The sequence below is a fragment of the Mangifera indica genome, chromosome 1 (genome assembly GCF_011075055.1).
Source record: "Mangifera indica cultivar Alphonso chromosome 1, CATAS_Mindica_2.1, whole genome shotgun sequence".
Classification (NCBI taxonomy): Eukaryota; Viridiplantae; Streptophyta; class Magnoliopsida; order Sapindales; family Anacardiaceae; genus Mangifera; species Mangifera indica.
Genome location: NC_058137.1, coordinates 24,589,080 through 24,609,373, shown reverse-complemented (window position 1 = coordinate 24,609,373; position 20,294 = coordinate 24,589,080). Strand labels below are relative to the sequence as shown.

Genomic DNA, 20,294 nt, shown 5'->3' with positions numbered 1-20,294 from the left:
GGGTTTAAGCTTGTGTTGTGTGGGTGCTGGATATGGTAGATTCAGGTTTAGATATGTGGGAGTAGTGGGAGATAGGGTTTACAAACATAAATTGTAGGGATGAGATTACAGGTTGCCAAATATGTAAAATTGTCACGTTGTTATATTATATGGTACAAATGGGAATATTAATTAAAATATCCTAATTTTTTGTCTCTTTTTTTTTTTATACATATATAACTAAAAGATAAAATATTCAAAATAGTTTTAGATTTTTTATTCACATGTCAAAACATAAACTCATCCAATCAAAACATAAAACTCACCAATTCATCCAACTAAAATATAAAACCTATCAGATAATGTAATAAAATTTAATAATAAGAGGGTGGGAAATTTTAAATTTCTAGTTCGATTCGCTATCAATGCGATCAAAGGGCTTCCGTTCTTGCGTGAAAACCTGAAAGTTTGCCTTGTTAATTAAATTACTGACGCGTGTCTGCTCTGCCTAAACGTGTTTTATAATTATATGATGGGAGAGTTGTTCAACTGCCCTGTCCGGTTGTGGGTTTTCGGTGGTCGTAGATTCGTTCATTCTCTATTCAATCATCTCAGATGAGAAAATTGACTTTTCTGTCTTCGTAGGAATCTATTACAGTCTGCCTCTGTCTCAGCTTCTGGTCCCTGAAGAGTAAACCCCTCTGCTACTACAATGCTGCAGCCAAATTTACTGACCATCTCTTGTGCTCAGAAGGTTTTGGTATCAGTGCAGACACGTGATAGCGCATTGTACATTCTTCGCTGTGCCTGCCGGCAGTTTATTTGGCGCTCTTAATGGACGAACTAATAAACTTATTACATAAAAGGCTAAGTCCTCTTCACAAAACACCGTCCCTTTTTGTTTTGGGTGTTATTGGTTGAAGGAAAATCAGTTGACAATCAATCTTATTTGGAGTTGATCCAGCATCAATTAAAACATATTAAGGTTATTTAAATCTCTAAAATGTTTAATTTTGAGTATTTTATAATTTGTATATATTTATATATGAGAATTTGTTGTCATTGTAATGGATTGATTACATGAACATTGTGTATAGATTAGAGTAATTAACCCTACACCATAAAAACACACACACACACACACAAAAAAAGGCAAAAGAGTGATTGAAATTGTAATACTTTTGCACAGCCAGAATCATGTCAAAGCTAAATACCTTCATAAGAAATCATCTTCTGAAGTCACACATCTAAACAGAACTGATATAAGCGTGACAAAAATTGCAAATACAGAAGCATTAATGCATAGCAAATAGACCCAAACACACAAAATGAGGAAGTGAGAAACACAGAGGAGTTATAAGAACAAGTTGGGCCTTGTTGCCTTTTATGTAGTCTTGTGCTTCCTTGCAGATGGCCTAATTTTCTTGAAAACCAGAGGGAACTTGATTTTGGAGTTTGTGGAACTGCTTGGTGCTTTCCCTCTTGCAGAGCTTGGCAGGTATGGTGACTGTCTTGATGATCTGAATGCATGGATGCCTCACTCTGTGACGAGAAGCCATCTCAGTGTACATTTGTTCTACCGCACCGTTAAGAGTGGTGTCTCGGTATTGCTTGTACGTATTGTGATACCCAGTTCTGCTTTGATATCGCAACCAGATACCATAGTTCTTAACTTTGGTAGGATTCACACTTACCCTTTAAGGATAGGCTACAATGTGCACATCCTTCCAGGATTAGATAACATTAGACTTCCAAATAACATGTTGACATATCATACAATCATTCATATAATTTCAGGAAGCGGAAATAGGGTACATAAATCACTAATCGTGATTTGAAGGCCAAACAAATAGATTTGCAAAGGTTATTCAATTCCAATGGACAGTGGCAATCAGAAAAGCCATGAAAATTCTAGGATATGCACCAAACAGAATGGTCATCTTTCTGTTGCTAATTATAAAAGTGAGGAAAATGGTTCCAACAGCCATTATTTTAGAAAATAAAAACTATTTGCATTGATGATTTCAAATGATATGAAAATGCTACTGCCCATGCATATCGGTCCTCCTAACAGAACTTCTTTCCCAAAATTCATGCTATCTAATTCACTTCATAAGAATAAATATATTACAACTCTGTTTTAGGTGGAACTACACAAAAATTAAAGCCTTTAATATGATAACTTGTACCAATAAGGCAATTAGAAAAATCTAGCAGAATCCAAGGTAAAATCAAAGATAAATAAAATAAATTCAATGACCAATGAGCTCTTGGTTAAAACCATTGGTGTTGACCACAGAACCCAAAACCTGGAATTAAAAAAACCAGCAATAAACTGTAAAAACTCCTGTATATACAGTCAGCCTTGTTTGCATTAAATCAAGAGAACAAAAGTTATGACAATGTCACCATGGTCAAAATTTCAAGTCCTCCCAATAACAAATAATTCTATAGTATTATACCCCATGTTTAAAAGGTGGTCATTGATATAGTGATAGCATTAGACAGATCTCATATCGACAAAACACAAAAAAAATGTTAAGTTTGTCTGTGGATCTCACATCATTTAGAGATAAAAAAAAATTAATTGATTAAATAATTTGAGAACTTTTTAAACTATCAAGATGTATTTTAGGTTATAAAGCGTAAAAATAAAACCATAATGGATTATGTGTTGGTACGTGCTGTCGTTGACACCCAAATTAAAATCTTAAATTTCTACAACAAAAATATAGTAAAGGAAAGTAAGGATCATTCCCTCAAAGAGTTATAATTAGTACATCGTCACAAATCAATCAAAACAAGGAAATAAGGGGGATTTTGAATTGAATGCGATTTATAATTAAAAATAAATAAATAAAAATTTGATGAAGTAATCTGAAAGGAATTAATCAATTTAACAAAGTTTGGTTTACAATCACATCCACCATTAGAACTACAATTGATCATTGACAACCAAAAATATAAAATTAATTATTCAAATATTTGTTGCGATATTAATTACCTGTTCTTTCTTATGATTAGTTAACCAAAAACATGTATTCTAATTAACCCTTATTAATTAGTAATTCGGATACGATCTCGAATTTAATTAACCAATAGCATTAAGAATTTGAAAGACCAACGAAACAAGACAACACAAGCATACGACGTTGCATGTAATCCAGTTGATTATTTTCTTAGAATTTATAGTTTCTAGCGCAACAAACGATAAATCTCAGTTGCCACTTCATTAGATGGATTGAACAATTACAGATTCAATACCTAAACTAGCAGTAGATTATATTAATTGATAAACTAATCATACGCTTTAGCAATCAATCAACATAATCATGAAAAATAATTCAGAAAGATAATCAATACTTGAATAATTAAAACATGCATTAAAAAACAAAATTTAATCTCACAATTCTTGTAGTTCTATGGTTTCAGATCCCTTTAACCAAGAGAAAATATTCAGCCACTGTAAACCATATTTAGCTTTCTAATTCTCCATTTACAATGATGGATTCCAGCAAACTAAAAATAAAAATATATATTTTTTCTCCCTACTAAAATTTGGAAATAAAAGGTAATACTAATCTCCTAATCCAACCAAGCAAAAGTAATACATATCTTCCCAAAAAGAAAGGAAAATATATATATTTTAATGTATATCCTTCCTTCAAAAATATTTTTCCTTATCTATCTCAATTAATGCCCTTTTCTAGCTAATAATTATCCCTTTTTAGGAAGCAAATCTTGACTTTTGTGGAAGATCTCAGTGGACATCTAAATTTAATTTTCGAAATCTGCTTTCATCATTCACGTGCCTATGCCTAGTCAGCATCACAGATTTTGTAGATTAATAGGTCTGCTCCAATTTTTAATCTTCTTGGCCCAGCTTACTCCAAAAAATGTTCAAAGTTTCGTAAATACAAAAAGATAAATAATTCTATTAAATTGAATTAAATTTTTACAAAACATAAGGAAATTAGAAATTAAAATAATAACAATTAACGACGTTATCATGTGTCTAAAATGGACAATATCTTAATAATGAGCCAATCTATTGGGCGATGTTACAGATATACATAGAGATTTTTCTGCGAAACTTTAAAGGAGCTATTTGAGAGTGACAAGCACATATTTGCTAATTAGGAGCTGTGTGCAATACTACAAAGCACTATACAATATTGTAGATTTTTTTAAAACAAAAACAAGTGTAATACACATGCAATAAACTGAAAAAATGACCGCAGATTTCATTTATCAAAGTAACTTAAATACATGAACAAAACAACTAAAAAACGAACTAAATGGAGAACATAGTCCATAAACAGGAAAATAGCGACTAAATCAGAAAACTAATTCAAAAAATGTTACCACTAATCCTAAAGGATAGCAATATTCCTTGATTCTTTTTTGCACGTTTAACACGTTCAAAGGGCTACACACTCAGCCTAAAACATCATCACTACTTGCTTGGCATGCCAACTAAAGTTGTTTAGTACTGTTGTAACACTGTAGCTTTTCTGTAGTAGCTTCTAAGGCATCCTCTGCAATTTAAAGTCTCTCTTTAGATTCAAGACCCTCATGCTTTTTGTTCTTGCATTGCCCTGAAACTCATCCTTGAGATACTTCCAAATGTGGAAAGTTGTTTCCAAGTTCATAATTCTGATAAACAGTGTTTTTGATAATGCTGAATATAGGCATGGCTTGGCCTTAAAAAGTTGAGAACTTTTCTCCTTGTGATTCCTAATTTTCTACACTATGTGATCATATACCAGTTGTGGAACAACTAGCTCTTCTCCCACTGCTTCCCAAAGATCCCATGCTTGCAAATATGTCGTCATTTTGACAGCCCATGACTGGTAGTTTTCACTACTGAACACAAGAGGTGGAATAGGAGTAAAGTTGTTCGAGCTCATTATACCTTTGCACCTGAAATAAGAGTTGGGAAGACAAAATGTTTAATTTGAACCACTCAATTTACTCACTCTCAGATTACAAATCCTTTAAGAAATGGGCTTTGATACCATTTCTAGATTTTTTTAAAACAAAAACAAGTGCAATACATATGCAATAAACTGAAAAAATGTCCACAGATTTCATTTATCAAACTCACTTAAATACATGAACAAAACAACTAAAAAACAAAATAAATGGAGAACATGGTCTATAAACAAGAAAATAGCAACTAATTCAGAAAATGCTACCACTAATCCTAAAGGATAACAATATTCCTTGACTTTTTCTTGCACGTTTAACACGTTCAAAGGGTTGCACACTCAACCTGACACGTTACTGTTCGCTTGGCATGCCAACTGAAGTTGTTTAGCACTGCTGCAACACTACAACTTTTTTGTTCTAAGGCATAATTCGAACAAATATCAAAGCAAAACAAAAACTATTTCAAGTTTTTAGGTTTAAGGTGCATTCAACCAGTTTATATGAAGATAGCATTTTAAACACATTTAACATTTACCTATAAACAAAAAGAAAACAATAACAAATACAAAATTTATTACATACGCAATCAATAAAACCCATGCAAGCTAATGAATGTTCGGTCTTTGACACCAATCTTATTTAATAACAATTGAAAGTCTTCATGGAACTTTCTTGAGAATCAAGTGGGCACCGTACTCTGGCCGAATAGTAATAGTTCTGTGAGGACAATGAACATAAGAGGGAGATAACTCCCATGTAAACATCTGTAGAATCATTGCCAAAGCTATTTTTGCCTCTGTAATAGAGAAGTTTTGTCCAATGCAAATTCGAGAACCCCATCCAAAAGGGAAAAATGAAGCTTGATGCTTTGTTGCCTTCGAAATTCCTTCTGAAAATCTCTCTGGTTTAAACTCCTTTGCATCCTCACCCCACAGTCCCTTATCATGATGAACCAGGACAATCGGCAAGAAGATCTCTACTCCAGCAGGTAACAATAAATTTCCCAGTTTGATGTCTTTGTAAACAGCTCGAGGAAGAACCACAACTGGTGGATATAACCTCAACACCTCGTACAATATCATCGATATCTGCATTGAAAAATATTCAATCACAAATTGTTATATCAGTTTGTATTAATAAGATTGTGCAACATTTACCACTTTTAAGTGATTCAACCCATCACTGTCAGGCTTCTGATCTCCAAAGACTTGAAGCACTTCTTCTCTTGCACGAGCTTGCCAATCTAGGTGTTCACTCAATAAAGTCAAAGTCCAAACAAGAAGAACTGCGGTAGTCTCTTGCCCGGCTAAGTAAAATAGCTTGCACTCTTCAATCACCTCATTAATAGTCATCCCAACATTTTTGTTGTTTCCATGTTCTTTGATTTCTTTAAAATTGGATTCCATAAGTATGCCTAATAAGTCATCATTTGTTGCAGCTTCACCTGCTTTCATTGCTTTCTCTCTATTCTCAATGATATCCATGAGTAAAGCTCGCACTTCATTGTCAATTTCCTTAATTCTCTTATTCCTCTTAGTAGGTAAAAACCTACATATATGTAGAAAAACAATATAAGTTAAATAACAATTATGAAATCAGTGGTAACATGTAACACTCGGAAACTTGCAATGCCATGACACCAGTCCCTAGTTACAATCATATAATGATACATCTATATAGCTAATTGTGTATTTGTATAGCATTGTTAGCTCTATCCAAAGTTAAGTACCGAGTATCCAACACATCACAGTATCATAAAACTTTCCCAATTTTGACATCGGATATGTATACCTCAATCCTGGGATGTAAAATGTATGTGCAGCTTGCATTGCAAGATCAACCAGTTCCGCTTGGAGTTGAAATATTCTCCTTCCCTCTTCATAGTTGCTTCCAAATGCTGTTTGAGAAATCACATCACCTGTCAATTTTTGAAGTTCTGGCCATACATCAATTTCACACGATCCTGCTACATTTACCAACTTCTCCCATTTGATAACCAGCTCACTACAAACTTTGTAGAATGAAGGTAGCATAAGCTGTAGCAAATATTGTTCAAGTAAAATTGTTAGCATCATTAATTATGCACGCACAATTTTTTGTATGAATACTTATAAACTGACCTTCAATTTCTCCTGATGGAATGCTGGATTGATAATCCTTCTATGTTTAGTCCATTTCTCACCCTCGTATTCTAGAAGTCCAGTTACTATTTTCTTAACAAGTGGATTTCTGCCCTTGGATATCTGAAAATCGTTTATCTTCGTAAGTATCTCCTTTACTTGATTAGGGTTCGTGATAATTACCCGGGGTACTGTGCCAAACCACATAAAAGAATTGTCGCCTGCATTTTGACAAATTTTCAAAAATGATTAGTCTTAGATGGATCATTATTGTTCAAATTAAACATGTAAAAAATCCTGTCTACACCAATGCCAAGCCTAATGCCAGAGCCTGACATCCTTGTAGTTGCAATGCCTCGACACCACAAATATGGGGTAATGGTATTCCTCCACTGCAGACACATGCTCTCAGGCCTGTCAAAAGGATTAAATGTAACAGAAGTTTGTTGCTTCGTGAGAGACTTTTACCCTCATGCCAACCTATACTGAGGATGTGTTGAGATGTCATTCATGTAGCTTTAGGGGGATAGCTAAGAATAGACACATCTATGGCTGCGCTGAGCCATATTTGTTGTGGTTTGTCGAGCTCCCAGACATGCCAGCCACTGGAATAGCAAGGGTCTGAGGTATGACTTAGGCCCATGGTGCCTCTGTGAGCCTTTATTGGACCAATCTGTCATAATAAATGATTTTTTATTTTTCTTTGAGTTGTGTCGGATTGGCCCATGGGTCTTATCCACAGACTCCCAACACAAGCTGCCTAGCTAGTTTGTGTTCGTGTCATGCAGGCTCATTGGAATGGCAAAGTCTGAGATGCGAATTAAAACCCTTAGATCATCTCTTCATGAGCCTTTAGCTGACCAACCCATCATATTACAGGATTTTTTATATTTCTCATATCGTATCGAATCAACACACGAATCTTATCCACAGCCCCAAACATGGAACATTCAGTTTGTGAGCTCTAAAATCACTCAAAAAATTGCGGGCTGCATCAACAGGTATTGCGCTTTTATTCCGCGCCTTGAGGTGTCTGCCTAGGAAAAAGTAGGACTCTCGTATTGTTTCCTGTTATAAACCGATTTATTGCTTTTAACCAAAAATAAAAAAACAAAAACCCTCTTAACGCAGCTGAGTCAAAATCAACGGGGAGATATCTAGCACTACATATTTCCATTGCAAAAACCTAATTAAGATATAGTAAATAAAAACTACTAAGTTTTATCATATATCTATCATTTTCCAATCACACCTTTTCACTCAGGCGACTTGGAAAGGAAAGTTAAATAAGAAGGGAATTGATGACATACCATAATCTTTGACCAGTTTATCGATGAATGGAAGAACAAGAGGTACAAGGTCATCTGACAGATTGAGCGGTCTGGATTTGGCTTCTTTTATCATCAAGAATTCCTCTTTCAAGTCTCCATAAAGAAACCTGTAAGGTTTTCCTTTAAGACCTTGCTGTCTCATATATTTCTCATACTTCTTCGGCCTAAACCATACCCAGTTCAGTAGTCGCCATGCCCATGTTACTACTGTAACCAAAACTATGGAGACTGCAATTGATTTCAGATCATACATCTCCATTAGTTCATTCAACTCATATGTTTATGCACTGAATGAAATTAAGGGAGAGTTATTGATCTCACTTGGATATCCTTGTTACAATATTTCATATATATATACGAAAATATCAAATCTTTATTTACAATTTTTTTATTTTCCTGATCGATGACGTTTACTGATCAACTAATGATAATTGGAAAAATAAAAACGTTTTCTGGCTCTCCACATTTAAAATGTTAACTTCTCAGTAAGCAATAGATAATATTATTGATATAAACATGTGTAGAAACATGCTGAGAGGTGAGAGGACTCTTTATTATTATTTTGTTGCATAAATGCAGTTGCTGGAGCAAACAGCCCACAACCTTTGTTACCCAGAACCAAAGGTTTGTTTATAAATAAATCAAGTGATTTACCTATATTAATTATTAACTATTTTATTTTTTTAAAATTATAGTAGCACACAATTAAAAAAATTAAAATAACTTTTTGGATATCAAATTTTTCATCAATAATCTCTTTTTCCTTTTTCACTTTTAACTTCTCCCTCCTTCTCAATGGTTTTGACGAGTTTGGGTTTGGGTGAGTCGTGGTTTGGCAGGTTTGGGCTTGAGTTTGCATAAGTGGTGATTTTTGTAGATTCAAGTTTGGATACATGACAGTTGTGGGAGGGTTTCCAAACTAAAATGGTAGAGATTAAAATACAGGTTTTCAAACTTGCAAAACGATTAAATTGCCTTGTTATTTAATTCTAGTGAATTTGGGTTTAGATAAGTAGCGATTATAGTGACTAAGGTTTGTAAACTTAAATTGTAGAGATTGAATTATAAATTTTAAAACATTTCAAATTATCGTGTTTGATAATTTTAGTGTACTTGAGATTGAATGGCCGCTATTATAGGGGTTAAAGTTTCCAAACTTGAATTGCGGAAACTAAATTATAGATTTTCAAAAATATGAAATGATTAAATTATCATGTATAGAATATTAAGATGATATGCAAAAGTTATCTTTAAATTAATTAATTTATTTATTTACTTTAGATGACAAAATTATTATTCTATTCTCACAATGATATAATTGTTTTCTCTGAAAGATTAAGGTTTTGAATAAAAAATATAATTTATCAATTCAACGGGTGAAGTAGGTTTTACGGTCAAACTTGGGTGGAAAAATGAAAGTACTCATTCTATAGAACCAATTGATCTGCTGACGTTATCAATGAGATCATAGCTTTCGTTTTCATGGCAAAATTGCAAGTTTGATTATTTGTATTGTCTTGTCTTTTTTTTATTAACTAAATTTCTTGCGCAGCTCTGTTCTGCCAACTACCCCCTTCTCGGTTCTCTCTTGGTAATGATGTCCAACCCTCCAAGGATTATCCATGCCAATTTTGATGGACTTTGGATTTTTTTTTTTTTCGATAAATAAGCATAAATAAATATCAACAACAATGAGTTATCCTGACCAATAATTAGTAAAATTAATAAAATATTAAAATTTTTAAGATTTAATTTTTTATTATATTTGTGTTTTAAATTTATTTATTCAAAAAATATAGATAAAATTTTTAATTATCTAAAATTAAAAAAATTAACGAAGGGAAAACATCTTTTTGACAACTTTGCTATACATAATTATTCTCAGTTTAATCATCTTAAATGAGAATAACACTTTTTTTGGGTATTAATTAAAATATTTTTCTCCTTTATATATACATAATCATTTTTTTCTTATTTTATATATATAAAATCTAAAATATAAAATATCTAAAATAGTCTTAGATTTTATATTCATCTAATCAAGACTTATTCAATCAAACATAAACTCACTCAATTAAGACATAAAACTCGTTTACTCACCTACTCAAGATTGAGATATGAGATAAAATAAAATAAAAATGTGAAATTTTTTTACAACTTTAACAATGAAAAGATTAACCAGGTGATTGGGTAGCCGACCAAACACATTAATTGACTCGGTAGTTGGCCAAACTAGTCAAGTATTTAACTAACCAAAATTTTTTTTTAAAATTGGTCAATCAAATGATTGGCCAACCGATCAACCTATCCAACCAATCTTAAATTTTAAAGCCTTATCTTTTTATACGCAAAGTTAAATTGAAAATTGAGTATATTTGTATAATAAAAATAAAATTTATATATATATAAAAGATAAAAAAAAAGTTGGTTATTTTAATTAATAACCTGCTTTTTGTCTTTATAGGAATCTATTATAGTCTGCCTGCACCTGGACAGTAAAGTTTCTGTGGTTGAGCTTTCTTTTAGTGTGAAAACTTATGGTTTGTGTGAAAAATAATAGGTTACTTTGGGTGAGCTTTCTGGTTTTCAGAATAAGAAAAACTAAAAATAAGTTCCTACAATTTGAAGTGATAGTTTGTGAAAATAATATGATTATTTATTTTTTTTCTTATTTTAAAATTATTAAATTATATATAAAAAATTATATAATTTATTTGTATATATATAGGGTTGTTCTTCTTGAATTCCAATTGTTTAGCAACACATGCTACTCAACACTGCTTATCATGAATTTGATGTTTCGAATGGCCACCTTAGCTATTCACCCCTCCACTACAACAATGCTACTGTTGAATTTACTAACCATCTCTCATGCTCAAAGTCTTTCGGCCAATGGATCCATGAAAACACATCAAGTTCAACGCAATGGGGTGTGACTATACTACTACTAATGCATTGAATCTCATCATAAATCCAAAGTTGAATATGTTTGAACAAGAGCAATACTAAGATGGATGACCTCCTAAGAAGTACTCATATCACACCTCTCTTTTGAAACCTCACAAAAAGTAATTTGAGTGATTAAAAAAATAAAGAATTCATGTATAAAAAAATGTAAGTTTAAGTCTCTTAGCATTTTAAAATCAAAATTTCGACTTATAGGAACAATTAGTAAATACAAGATGTTTTACCTCTTTGGTATAACTAATTCAATCATGAAAGAATGCTCAAACTTGGATGAGGTTACTCTATTACAAAACAAAAAATTCAAATTAATGGTTCAGCTTATGTGAGACTGCCATCCCAATCCTATATAACATAATACTTGAATTACATCTTATAACAATACTCCAATTATAGGTATTTATATTTCTATATTCTAATCTAAATATCCTAAGTATTTTGACATGAATTCAAAGTAATATATGCGCGCGCTCACACAAACACATTACTAAAGCATGCCAATTCTTCCTTTTTCGGCCCAGAAACAAGGCTTAAAATGCTAAACTTTGTCATTTCATTAAAAAAATTAAAAAAGAGAGAGAGAGAGAGAGAGAACAAAAAAAGAGTGAAGAAATTGTAAAACTTTTCCACAGCCAGAATCATGTCAAAGCTAAATACCTTCATAAGAACAATTTAATTTTTTCCAAAGAAGGTTCATAACCATCTTCACAAGTCACACATCTAAATAGAACTGATATGACAAAAAAGCGAATACAGGTGCATTAATCCATACCATATAGCCCCAAACACACAATATGAGGAAGTGAGAAACACAGGGGAGTTACATGAACAAGTTGGGCCTTGTTGCCTTGTATGTAGTCTTGAGCTTCCTTGTAGGTGGCCTAACTTTCTTGAAAACCAGAGGGAACTTGATTTTGGAGTTGTGGAACTGCTTGGTGCTTTCCCTCTTGCAAAGCTTGGCAGGTATGGTGGCTGTCTTGATTATCTGAATGCATGGATGCCTCGCTCTGTGACGAGAAGCCATCTCAGTGTACATTTGTTCTACTGCACCGTTAAGAGTGGTGTCTCTGTATTCCTTGTACATATTGTGATACCCAGTTCTGCTCTGATATCGCAACCAGATACCATAGTTCTTAACTTTGGAAGGATTCCTCTCAAAGATCTGCAGTAAGTAGAGGAAATTGTTAGTAAAATATTTTCATAACAGAAAGTATTCCACATTCAACACATTAAAAGAAAAAAAGGCAGAAGTTTAGGAAATTCGCATTTACTCCTTTAAGAATAGGCTACAGTGTGCACATCCTTACAGGATTAAATAATATTATTGTCTTCCAAATAACATGTTGACATATCAGACAGTCATTCATATAATTTCTGGAAGCGAAATAGGGTACATAAATCAGTAATCATGATTTGAAGGCCAAACAAATATATATGCGAAGGATATTCAATTCCAATTAACAATGGCAATCAGAAAAGCCATGAAAATTCTAGAAAATGTACAAAAAAGAATGGTCATCTATCTGTTGTTGCTAATTATAAAAGTGAAGAAAATGCTTCCAACAGCCACCATTTTAGAAAAAAAAAAAAACCTAGTTCCAGCAATAATTTCAAATGATATGAAAATGCTACTACCCATGCATATTGGTCCTCCTACCAGAACTTCTTTCTCAAAATTCATACCATCTAATTCAATTTATAAGAATACGTAATCTTACAACTCTGTTTTATGTGGTAAAACACAAATAATTAAAGTCTTTGAAACAACAAGGCATTTAAAAGAAATTCTAGCAGAGTGCAAGCCAAAGTCAAAGATAAATAAAACAAATTCAAAGACCAATGAGCTCTTGGTTAAAACCAACAGTGTTGACCACAGAACCCGAAACCTGGAATTAAAAAAACCAGCAATAAACTCGAAAAATCCCTGTATATACAGCCAGTCTTGTTTGCATTAAATCAAGACAACAAAACTTATGACAATGTCACCATGGTCAAAATTTCAAGTCCTCTCCATAATAAATAATTCCCTAGTAGTATATATCACATGTTTAGAAGGTGGCCATTGATATACAAAGAAGTTTTTCTACAAATCTTTAACGGAGCTAGCTATTCCAGAGTGACAAGCACATATTTGCTAATCAGGAGCTGTGTATAATGCTACAACGCACTAGACAATATCAAGGCTAAACAAAAAATATTTCAATTCAATATAAAATTTGTACATACCTCATTAATTGCTAACATTTGCCCGTTGCTCTTCTTAACTTTCTTCAGCTTCCTCAAGAAATACCTAAAAAGAGCCACCTTTAATATCAGAAAACTTTCAATCAGCTAAATAATTTTCTTGTCGAATAACTAGCAATATACAATAACCCTGCAACTAATTCTCACAGACTAATATCTAATTAGAATGCTATCATGGACACCATTGTCCGCCTAATGAATCATAACTGTGTGCGTAATGCATGCCTATGCCATGTCATACAATTAAACTTTAGACATTTATGTGGAGACGAGGCCACTCCTTATAAGCAATCCTAAAACTCAATCAAATGACAGTTATACATCATAAGATAAACGAGAAAACTTAACACAGCCATTCTTCACAACTACAATTCATTACCATTTTAAAACACCCGATATAACAACCAAGCACAACACATCCAAGATTACTAATAAAATGATGTATCTTATATTCCAAACGCAAGTAAATAATAAATCCAAGTAACAATGTAGCAACATATAACAGACCAAAACTTGGATTTGCCACGAACTTCAGTGGTAGCCCAGAGCTTCATTCTGTAGATCCTGGGATGCTCATCACTTTCTGTGGGCAAAGCTCTTCCCACCACCTGGTACTGGTGAAACTGCAAATCCGAAGAAACCCATATCAAAACATCAAATTTTCAGCAATCCAAACGTGTAGAGAGAAAAGATAGATAAAGAAAAAGCTAAGTTACACTGAAACTAACCATTTTGATTCTGTAGAAGAGTGACTTCCTCTCTAATATTCTTTATTTGCTCATGAGCTTCTTATGCATTAAGAAGCTCAGCCAATGTGATCTCTGTGAGGTTTTTAATTTCCTCTAATGCAGAGATCTTAGCTTCAAAACTTTTTGGAAAAGTCACCAACAGTTTTTCGACCACCCCACTGTCTGGCATATCTTCACCAATAAGTCTGCGTTTGTTGACAATTTCCAGCAATCTATCTGCGTACTCCTTTGCAGTCTCGGAGTCCTTCATCCTCTGCAATTCAAAGTCTCTCCTTAGATTCAGGACCCTCATGCTCTTTGTTATTGCATTGCTCTGAAACTCATCCTTGAGATACTTCCAAATTTGGAAAGTTGTTTCCAGGTTCATAATTCGGGTAAACAATGTTTCTGATACTACTGAATATAGGCATGTCTTGGCCTTAAAAAGCCTAGACCTTTTCTCCTTCTGATTCCTAATTTCCTACATTGTGGGATCATCTACCAGTTGTGGAACAACTAGCTCTTCTCCCACTGCTTTCCAAAGATCCCATGCTTGCAAATATGTTGTCATTTTGACAGCCCACGATCGGCAGTTTTCACCAGTGAACACAGGAGGTGGAATAGGAGAAAAGTTGTTTGAGCTCATTATAACTTTGCACGTGAAATAAGAGTTGGGAAGAAAAAGTGTTTAATTTGAACCATTCAACTCGCTCACTCTCAGATTACAGATCCCTTAAGAAATGGGCTTTGATACCATTTGTAGACTTTTTTTAAACAAAAACAAGTGCAATACACATGCAATAAACTGAAAAAATGTCCACAGATTTCATTTATCAAAGTCACTTAAATACATGAACAAAACAACTAAAAAATGAAATAAATGGAGAACATGGTCCATAAACAGGAAAATAGCAACTAAATCAGAAAATGCTACCACTAATCCTAAAGGACAACAATTTTCCTTGACTCTTTCTTGCACGTTTAACACGTTCAAAGGGCTACAAACACAGCCTGACACATCACTACTTGCTTGGCATGCCAACTGAAGTTGTTTAGCACTGCTACAACACTGCAGCAGCTTCTAAGGCATAGTTCAAACAAATATCAAAGCAGAACAAAAAATATTTCAAGTTTTCAGGTTTAAGGTGCATTCAACAAGTTTATATGAAGATAGCATTTTAAACACATTTAACATTTACCTATAAACAAAAAGAAAACAATAACAAATACAAAATTTATTACATACACAGTCAATAAAACCCATGCAAGCTAATTAATGTTCAGTCTTTGACACCAATCTTATTTAACAACAACTGAAAGTTTTCATGGAACTTTCTTGAGAATCAAATGGGCACCGTACTCTGGCCGAATAGTAATAGTTCTGTGAGGAGAATGAACATAAGAGGGAGATAACTCCCATGTAAACTTCTGTAGAATCATTGCCAAAGCTATTTTTGCCTCTATCAGAGAGAAGTTTTGTCCAATGCAAATCCGAGGACCCCATCCAAAAGGGAAAAATGAAGCTTGATTCTTTGTTGCCTTCGAAATTCCTTCCGAAAATCTCTCTGGTTTAAACTCCTTTGCATCCTCACCCCACAGTCCCTTATCATGATGAACCAGGACAATCGGCAAAAAGATCTCTACTCCAGCAGGTAACAATAAATTTCCCAATTTGATGTCTTTGTAAACAGCTCGAGGAATAACCACAACTGGTGGATATAACCTCAGCACCTCGTATAATATCATCGATATCTGCATTGAAAATTATTCAATCACAAATTGTTATATCAGTTTGTATTAATAAGATTATGCAACATTTACCACTTTTAAGTGATTCAACCCATCACTGTTAGGCTTTTGATCTCCAAAGACTTGAAGCACTTCTTCTCTTGCACGAGCTTGCCAATCTTGGTGTTCACTCAATAAAATCAAAGTCCAAACAAGGAGAACTGCGGTAGTCTCTTGCCCGGCCAAGTAAAATAGCTTGCACTCTTCAATCACCTCATTAATAGTCATCCCAACATTTTTGTTGTTTCCATATTCTTTGATTTCTCTAAAATTGGATTCCATAAGTATGCCTAATAAGTCATCATTTGTTGCAACTTCACCTGCTTTCATTGCTTTCTCTCTATTCTTAATGATATCCATGAGTAAAGCTCGCACTTCATTGTCAATTTCCTTAATTCTCTTATTCCTCTTAGTAGGTAAAAACCTACATATATGTAGAAAAACAATATAAGTTAAATAACAATTATGAAATCAGTGGTAACATGTAACACTCGGAAACTTGCAATGCCATGACACCAATCCCTAGTTACAATCACATGATGATCCAAAGTTAAGTACCGAGTATCCAACACAACACAATATCATAAAACTTTCCCAATTTTGACATCGGATATGTATACCTCAATCCTGGGATGTAAAATGTATGTGCAGCTTGCATTCCAAGATCAATTAGTTCCGTTTGGAGTTGAAATATTCTCTTTCCTTCTTCATAGTTGCTTCCAAATGCTGTTTGAGAAATCACATCACCTGTCAATTTTTGAAGTTCTGGCCATACGTCAATTTCACGTGATCCTGCTACATTTACCAACTTCTCCCATTTGATAATCAACTCACTACAAACTTTGTAGAATGCAGGTAGCATAAGCTGTAGCAAATATTGTTCAAGTAAAATTGTTAGCATCATTAATTATGCACGCACAATTTTTTGTATGAATACTTATAAACTGACCTTCAATTTCTCCTGATGGAATGCTGGGTTGATAATCCTTCTATGTTTAGTCCACTTCTCACCCTCGTATTCTAGAAGTCCAGTTGCTATTTTTTTAACAAGTGGATTTCTGGCCTTAGATTTCTGAAAATCGTTTATCCTGGTAAGTATCTCCTTTACTTGATTAGGGTTCGTAATAATCACCCGGGGTACTGTGCCAAACCACATAAAAGAATTGTCGCCTGCATTTTGACAAATTTTCAGAAATGATTAGTCTTAGATGGATCATCATTGTTCAAATTAAACTTGTAAAAAATCCTGTCTACACCAATGCCAAGCTCGACGCCAGAGCCTGGCATCAATGCAGTTGCAATACCTCGACACCACAAATATGGGGTAATTCTATTCCTCCACTGCAGACACATTCACTTAGGCCTGTCAAATTGGCAGCAAGGCAACCCATATTAAGGATAAAATGTAACAAAAGGTTGTTGCTTTGTGAGAGACTTTTACCCGCATGCCAACCTATATTGAGGATGTGTTGAGATGTCATTCATGTAGCTTGAGGGGGATAGCTAAGAATAGAGACATCTATGGCTGCGCTGAGCCATATTTGGTGTGGTTTGCCAAGCTCCCGGACATGCCAGCCACTGGAATGGCAAGGGTCTAAGGTATGACTTAGGCCTATAGTGCCTCTGTGAGTCTTTACTAAATCAATCTATCATATTAAATAATTTTTATTTTTTCCTTGGATTGTGTCAGATTAACCCATAGGCCTTATCCACAGGCCCCCAACACAAGCTGCCTAGCTAGTTTGTGATTGTGTCATGCCGGCTCATTGGAATAGCAAGGTCTGAGATACAAACGAAGACCTTTAGATTGTGTCTTCGTGGGCCTTTAGCTGACTAACCCATCATATTACATGATTTTTTATTTTTCTCATGTTGTACAGAATCAACACACGAATCGTATCCACAGACCCAAACAAGGAACATTCAGTTTGTGAGCTCTAAAATGACTCACAAAATTGCGGGCTGCATCAACATGTATTGCGCTTTTTTTCCGCGCCTTGAGGTGTCTGCCTAGGAAAAAGTAGGACTCTCGTATTGTTTCCCGTTATAAACTGATTTATTGCTTTTAACCAAAAAGAAAAAAACAAAAACCCTCTGAACCCAGCTGAGCCAAAATCAGCGGGGAGATATCTAGCACTACATATTTCCGTTGCAAAAACCTAATTAAGATATAGTAAATAAAAACTGCTAAGTTTCATCATATATCTACCATTTTCCAATCACACCTTTTCACTCAGGCGACTTGGAGAGGAAAGTTAGATAAGAAGGGAATTGATGACATACCATAATCTTTGACCAGTTTATCGATGAATGGAAGAACAAGAGGTACAAGGTCATCTGAAAGATTGAGCGGTCTGGATTTAGCTTCTTTTATCATCAAGAAGTTCTCTTTCAAGTCTCCATAAAGAAGCCTGTAAGGTTTTCCTTTAAGACCTTGCTGTCTCATATATTTCTCATACTTCTTCGGCCTAAACCATGCCCAGTTCAGTAGTCGCCATGCCCATGTTACTACTGTGACCAAAACTATGGAGACTGCAATTGATTTCAGATCATACATCTCCATTAGTTCACTCAGCTCATATGTTTATGCACTGAATGAAATTAAAGGAGAGTTATTGATCTCACTTGGATATCTTTGTTACAATATTTCATATCATATATATGAAAATATCAAATCTTTATTTACAATTTTTTTAGGTTGCGCAATCCAGGGACCACCACCTTATCATTTTCTTGATCGATGACATTGACTGATCAACTAATGATACTTAAAAAAAAAAAGGGTTGTCTGGCTCTCCACATCCAAAATGTTAACTTCTCAGTAAGCAATAGATAATATTATTGATATAAACACTAGAAACATGGTGAGAGGTGAGAGGTGAGAGGTGAGAGGTGAGAGGCGAGAGGACTCTTATTATTTTTTTGCATAAATGCAGTTGTTGGAGCAAACAGCCCACAACCCAGAAACAAAGGTTTGCTATAAATAACTCAAGTGATTACCTATATTAAGTATTAACATTTTATTCTTTAAAATTATAAAAAAATTAAAATAACTTTTTGGATATCAAATTTTTCATCAATAATCACTTTTTCCTTTTTGACTTTTAACTTCTCCCTCCTTATAGATGGTTTTGACGTGTTTGCGTTTGGATGAGTCATGGTTTGGTGGGTTTGGGTTTGCATAAGTGGTGATTTTGGTAAATTTAAGTTCGGATACATGGCAGTTGTGGGAGGGTTTTCAAAATGGAATGGTAGGGATTGAAATACAGGTTTTCAAACTTGTAAAATAGTTAAATTGTTATGTTATTTAATTCTAGTGAATTTAGATTTAGATGAGTAACAATTGTAATTGCTAAGGTTTTTAAAGTTAAATTATAAGACAGAATTATATATTTTAAAACATTTCAAATTATTATGTTTGATGATTTTAGTATACTTTAGATTGAATTGGCTACTATTTTAAGGGTTAAAGTTTTCAAACTTGAATTGTAGGAACTAAATTGTAGGTTTTCAAATATATGAAGTGATCAAATTGTCTAAAACATTAAAATGATATGCAAAAAGTTATTTTTTAATTTATTTTAGATGATAAATTTATATTTATATTCTTGCAATGATATAATAGTTTTCTTTTAAAGATTAAGGTTTTGAATTAAAAAAATATAATTTATCAATTCAAGGGGTGAAATAGGTTTTACGGTCAAACTTGGGTGGGACAATGTGAATGACCCATTCAATCGAAATAATTGATCTGCTAACGTTATCAATGAGATCATAGCTTCTTTTTCACGTGAAAAATTGGAAGTTTGACGATTTGTATTGTCTTGTCTTTTTAATTCTGTTCTGCCAACTGCCCCCTTCTGGGTTCTCTCTTGCGTCTGCCTCATTCTATGGTGTCTTGAGTTCAAAGATGTAATAGAATCCTGGTAACGACATCCAATTGTCCAAGGATTATACATGCTAATTTTGATGGACTTAGATGTTTTTTTTTCTGGTAAATAAGCATAAATATCAACAAAAATTAGTTAACCTGACTCTAATAATTAATAAAACTAATAATATTATAACTTCCAAAATAAAAATTTTAGATTTAAATTTCTATTATATTCGTGTCTTAAGTTCATTTGTCGAATTTATTCGGGTGAAGTTTTCAATTATCCAAACAAAAAAAATTAACTAAGGTAGAGAAACAAGTTAAGCTTAACTTG

At 33.6% G+C, this 20,294-nt stretch overlaps 3 protein-coding genes across 4 annotated transcripts; all 3 read right to left on the bottom strand.

Annotated features, from left to right (window-relative positions):
- Window positions 1-1,341: 1,341 nt before the first annotated feature.
- On the bottom strand, window positions 1,342-15,312 carry LOC123202203 (60S ribosomal protein L18a-2-like). Of its 2 annotated transcripts, XM_044618106.1 has the most exons (5): window positions 14,299-15,312; window positions 14,078-14,193; window positions 13,553-13,616; window positions 12,479-12,488; window positions 1,342-1,666 (listed from the first exon to the last, which is right to left on the bottom strand). In XM_044618106.1, the coding sequence occupies exons 1-5, from the start codon at window positions 14,299-14,301 to the stop codon at window positions 1,395-1,397; spliced, it is 465 nt and encodes a 154-aa protein (XP_044474041.1). In that variant the 5' UTR covers window positions 14,302-15,312; the 3' UTR covers window positions 1,342-1,394. The 2 variants fall into 2 exon arrangements, with proteins under 2 accessions (XP_044474041.1, XP_044473994.1); XM_044618059.1 differs by lacking the exon at window positions 1,342-1,666 and having other exon boundaries at window positions 11,965-12,488; window positions 14,299-14,773.
- LOC123201631 (cytochrome P450 CYP72A219-like) lies at window positions 5,450-8,678 on the bottom strand. Its single transcript, XM_044617247.1, has 5 exons — window positions 8,342-8,678; window positions 7,032-7,252; window positions 6,703-6,947; window positions 6,069-6,459; window positions 5,450-5,999 (listed from the first exon to the last, which is right to left on the bottom strand). The coding sequence occupies exons 1-5, from the start codon at window positions 8,619-8,621 to the stop codon at window positions 5,571-5,573; spliced, it is 1,566 nt and encodes a 521-aa protein (XP_044473182.1). The 5' UTR covers window positions 8,622-8,678; the 3' UTR covers window positions 5,450-5,570.
- A 151-nt stretch (window positions 15,313-15,463) lies between the features above and the next one.
- Window positions 15,464-18,954, bottom strand: LOC123201545 (cytochrome P450 CYP72A219-like). The gene is made up of 5 exons (XM_044617139.1): window positions 18,370-18,954; window positions 17,036-17,256; window positions 16,707-16,951; window positions 16,120-16,510; window positions 15,464-16,050 (listed from the first exon to the last, which is right to left on the bottom strand). The coding sequence occupies exons 1-5, from the start codon at window positions 18,647-18,649 to the stop codon at window positions 15,622-15,624; spliced, it is 1,566 nt and encodes a 521-aa protein (XP_044473074.1). The 5' UTR covers window positions 18,650-18,954; the 3' UTR covers window positions 15,464-15,621.
- Between the last annotated feature and the right edge of the window lie 1,340 nt (window positions 18,955-20,294).

Bases quoted from the DNA above. Each gene is read 5' to 3' on its own strand.
- LOC123201545 (XM_044617139.1), bottom strand. From the start codon at position 18,649: ATGGAGATGTATGATCTGAAATCAATTGCAGTCTCCATAGTTTTGGTC. The intron at 16,952-17,035 runs GTCAGTTTATAA...TATTTGCTACAG, and splicing joins TCCATCAGGAGAAATTGAAG to CTTATGCTACCTGCATTCTA. The intron at 16,511-16,706 runs GTATACATATCC...ACATATATGTAG, and splicing joins TTTTACATCCCAGGATTGAG to GTTTTTACCTACTAAGAGGA.
- LOC123202203 (XM_044618059.1), bottom strand. The intron at 13,617-14,077 runs GTCTGTTATATG...GGCTCTTTTTAG, and splicing joins CGTGGCAAATCCAAGTTTTG to GTATTTCTTGAGGAAGCTGA. The intron at 12,489-13,552 runs GTATGTACAAAT...TACTTACTGCAG, and splicing joins AAATGTTAGCAATTAATGAG to ATCTTTGAGAGGAATCCTTC.
- LOC123201631 (XM_044617247.1), bottom strand. From the start codon at position 8,621: ATGGAGATGTATGATCTGAAATCAATTGCAGTCTCCATAGTTTTGGTT. The intron at 6,460-6,702 runs GTATACATATCC...ACATATATGTAG, and splicing joins TTTTACATCCCAGGATTGAG to GTTTTTACCTACTAAGAGGA. The intron at 6,000-6,068 runs GTAAATGTTGCA...TTTTCAATGCAG, and splicing joins GGTTGAATCACTTAAAAGTG to ATATCGATGATATTGTACGA.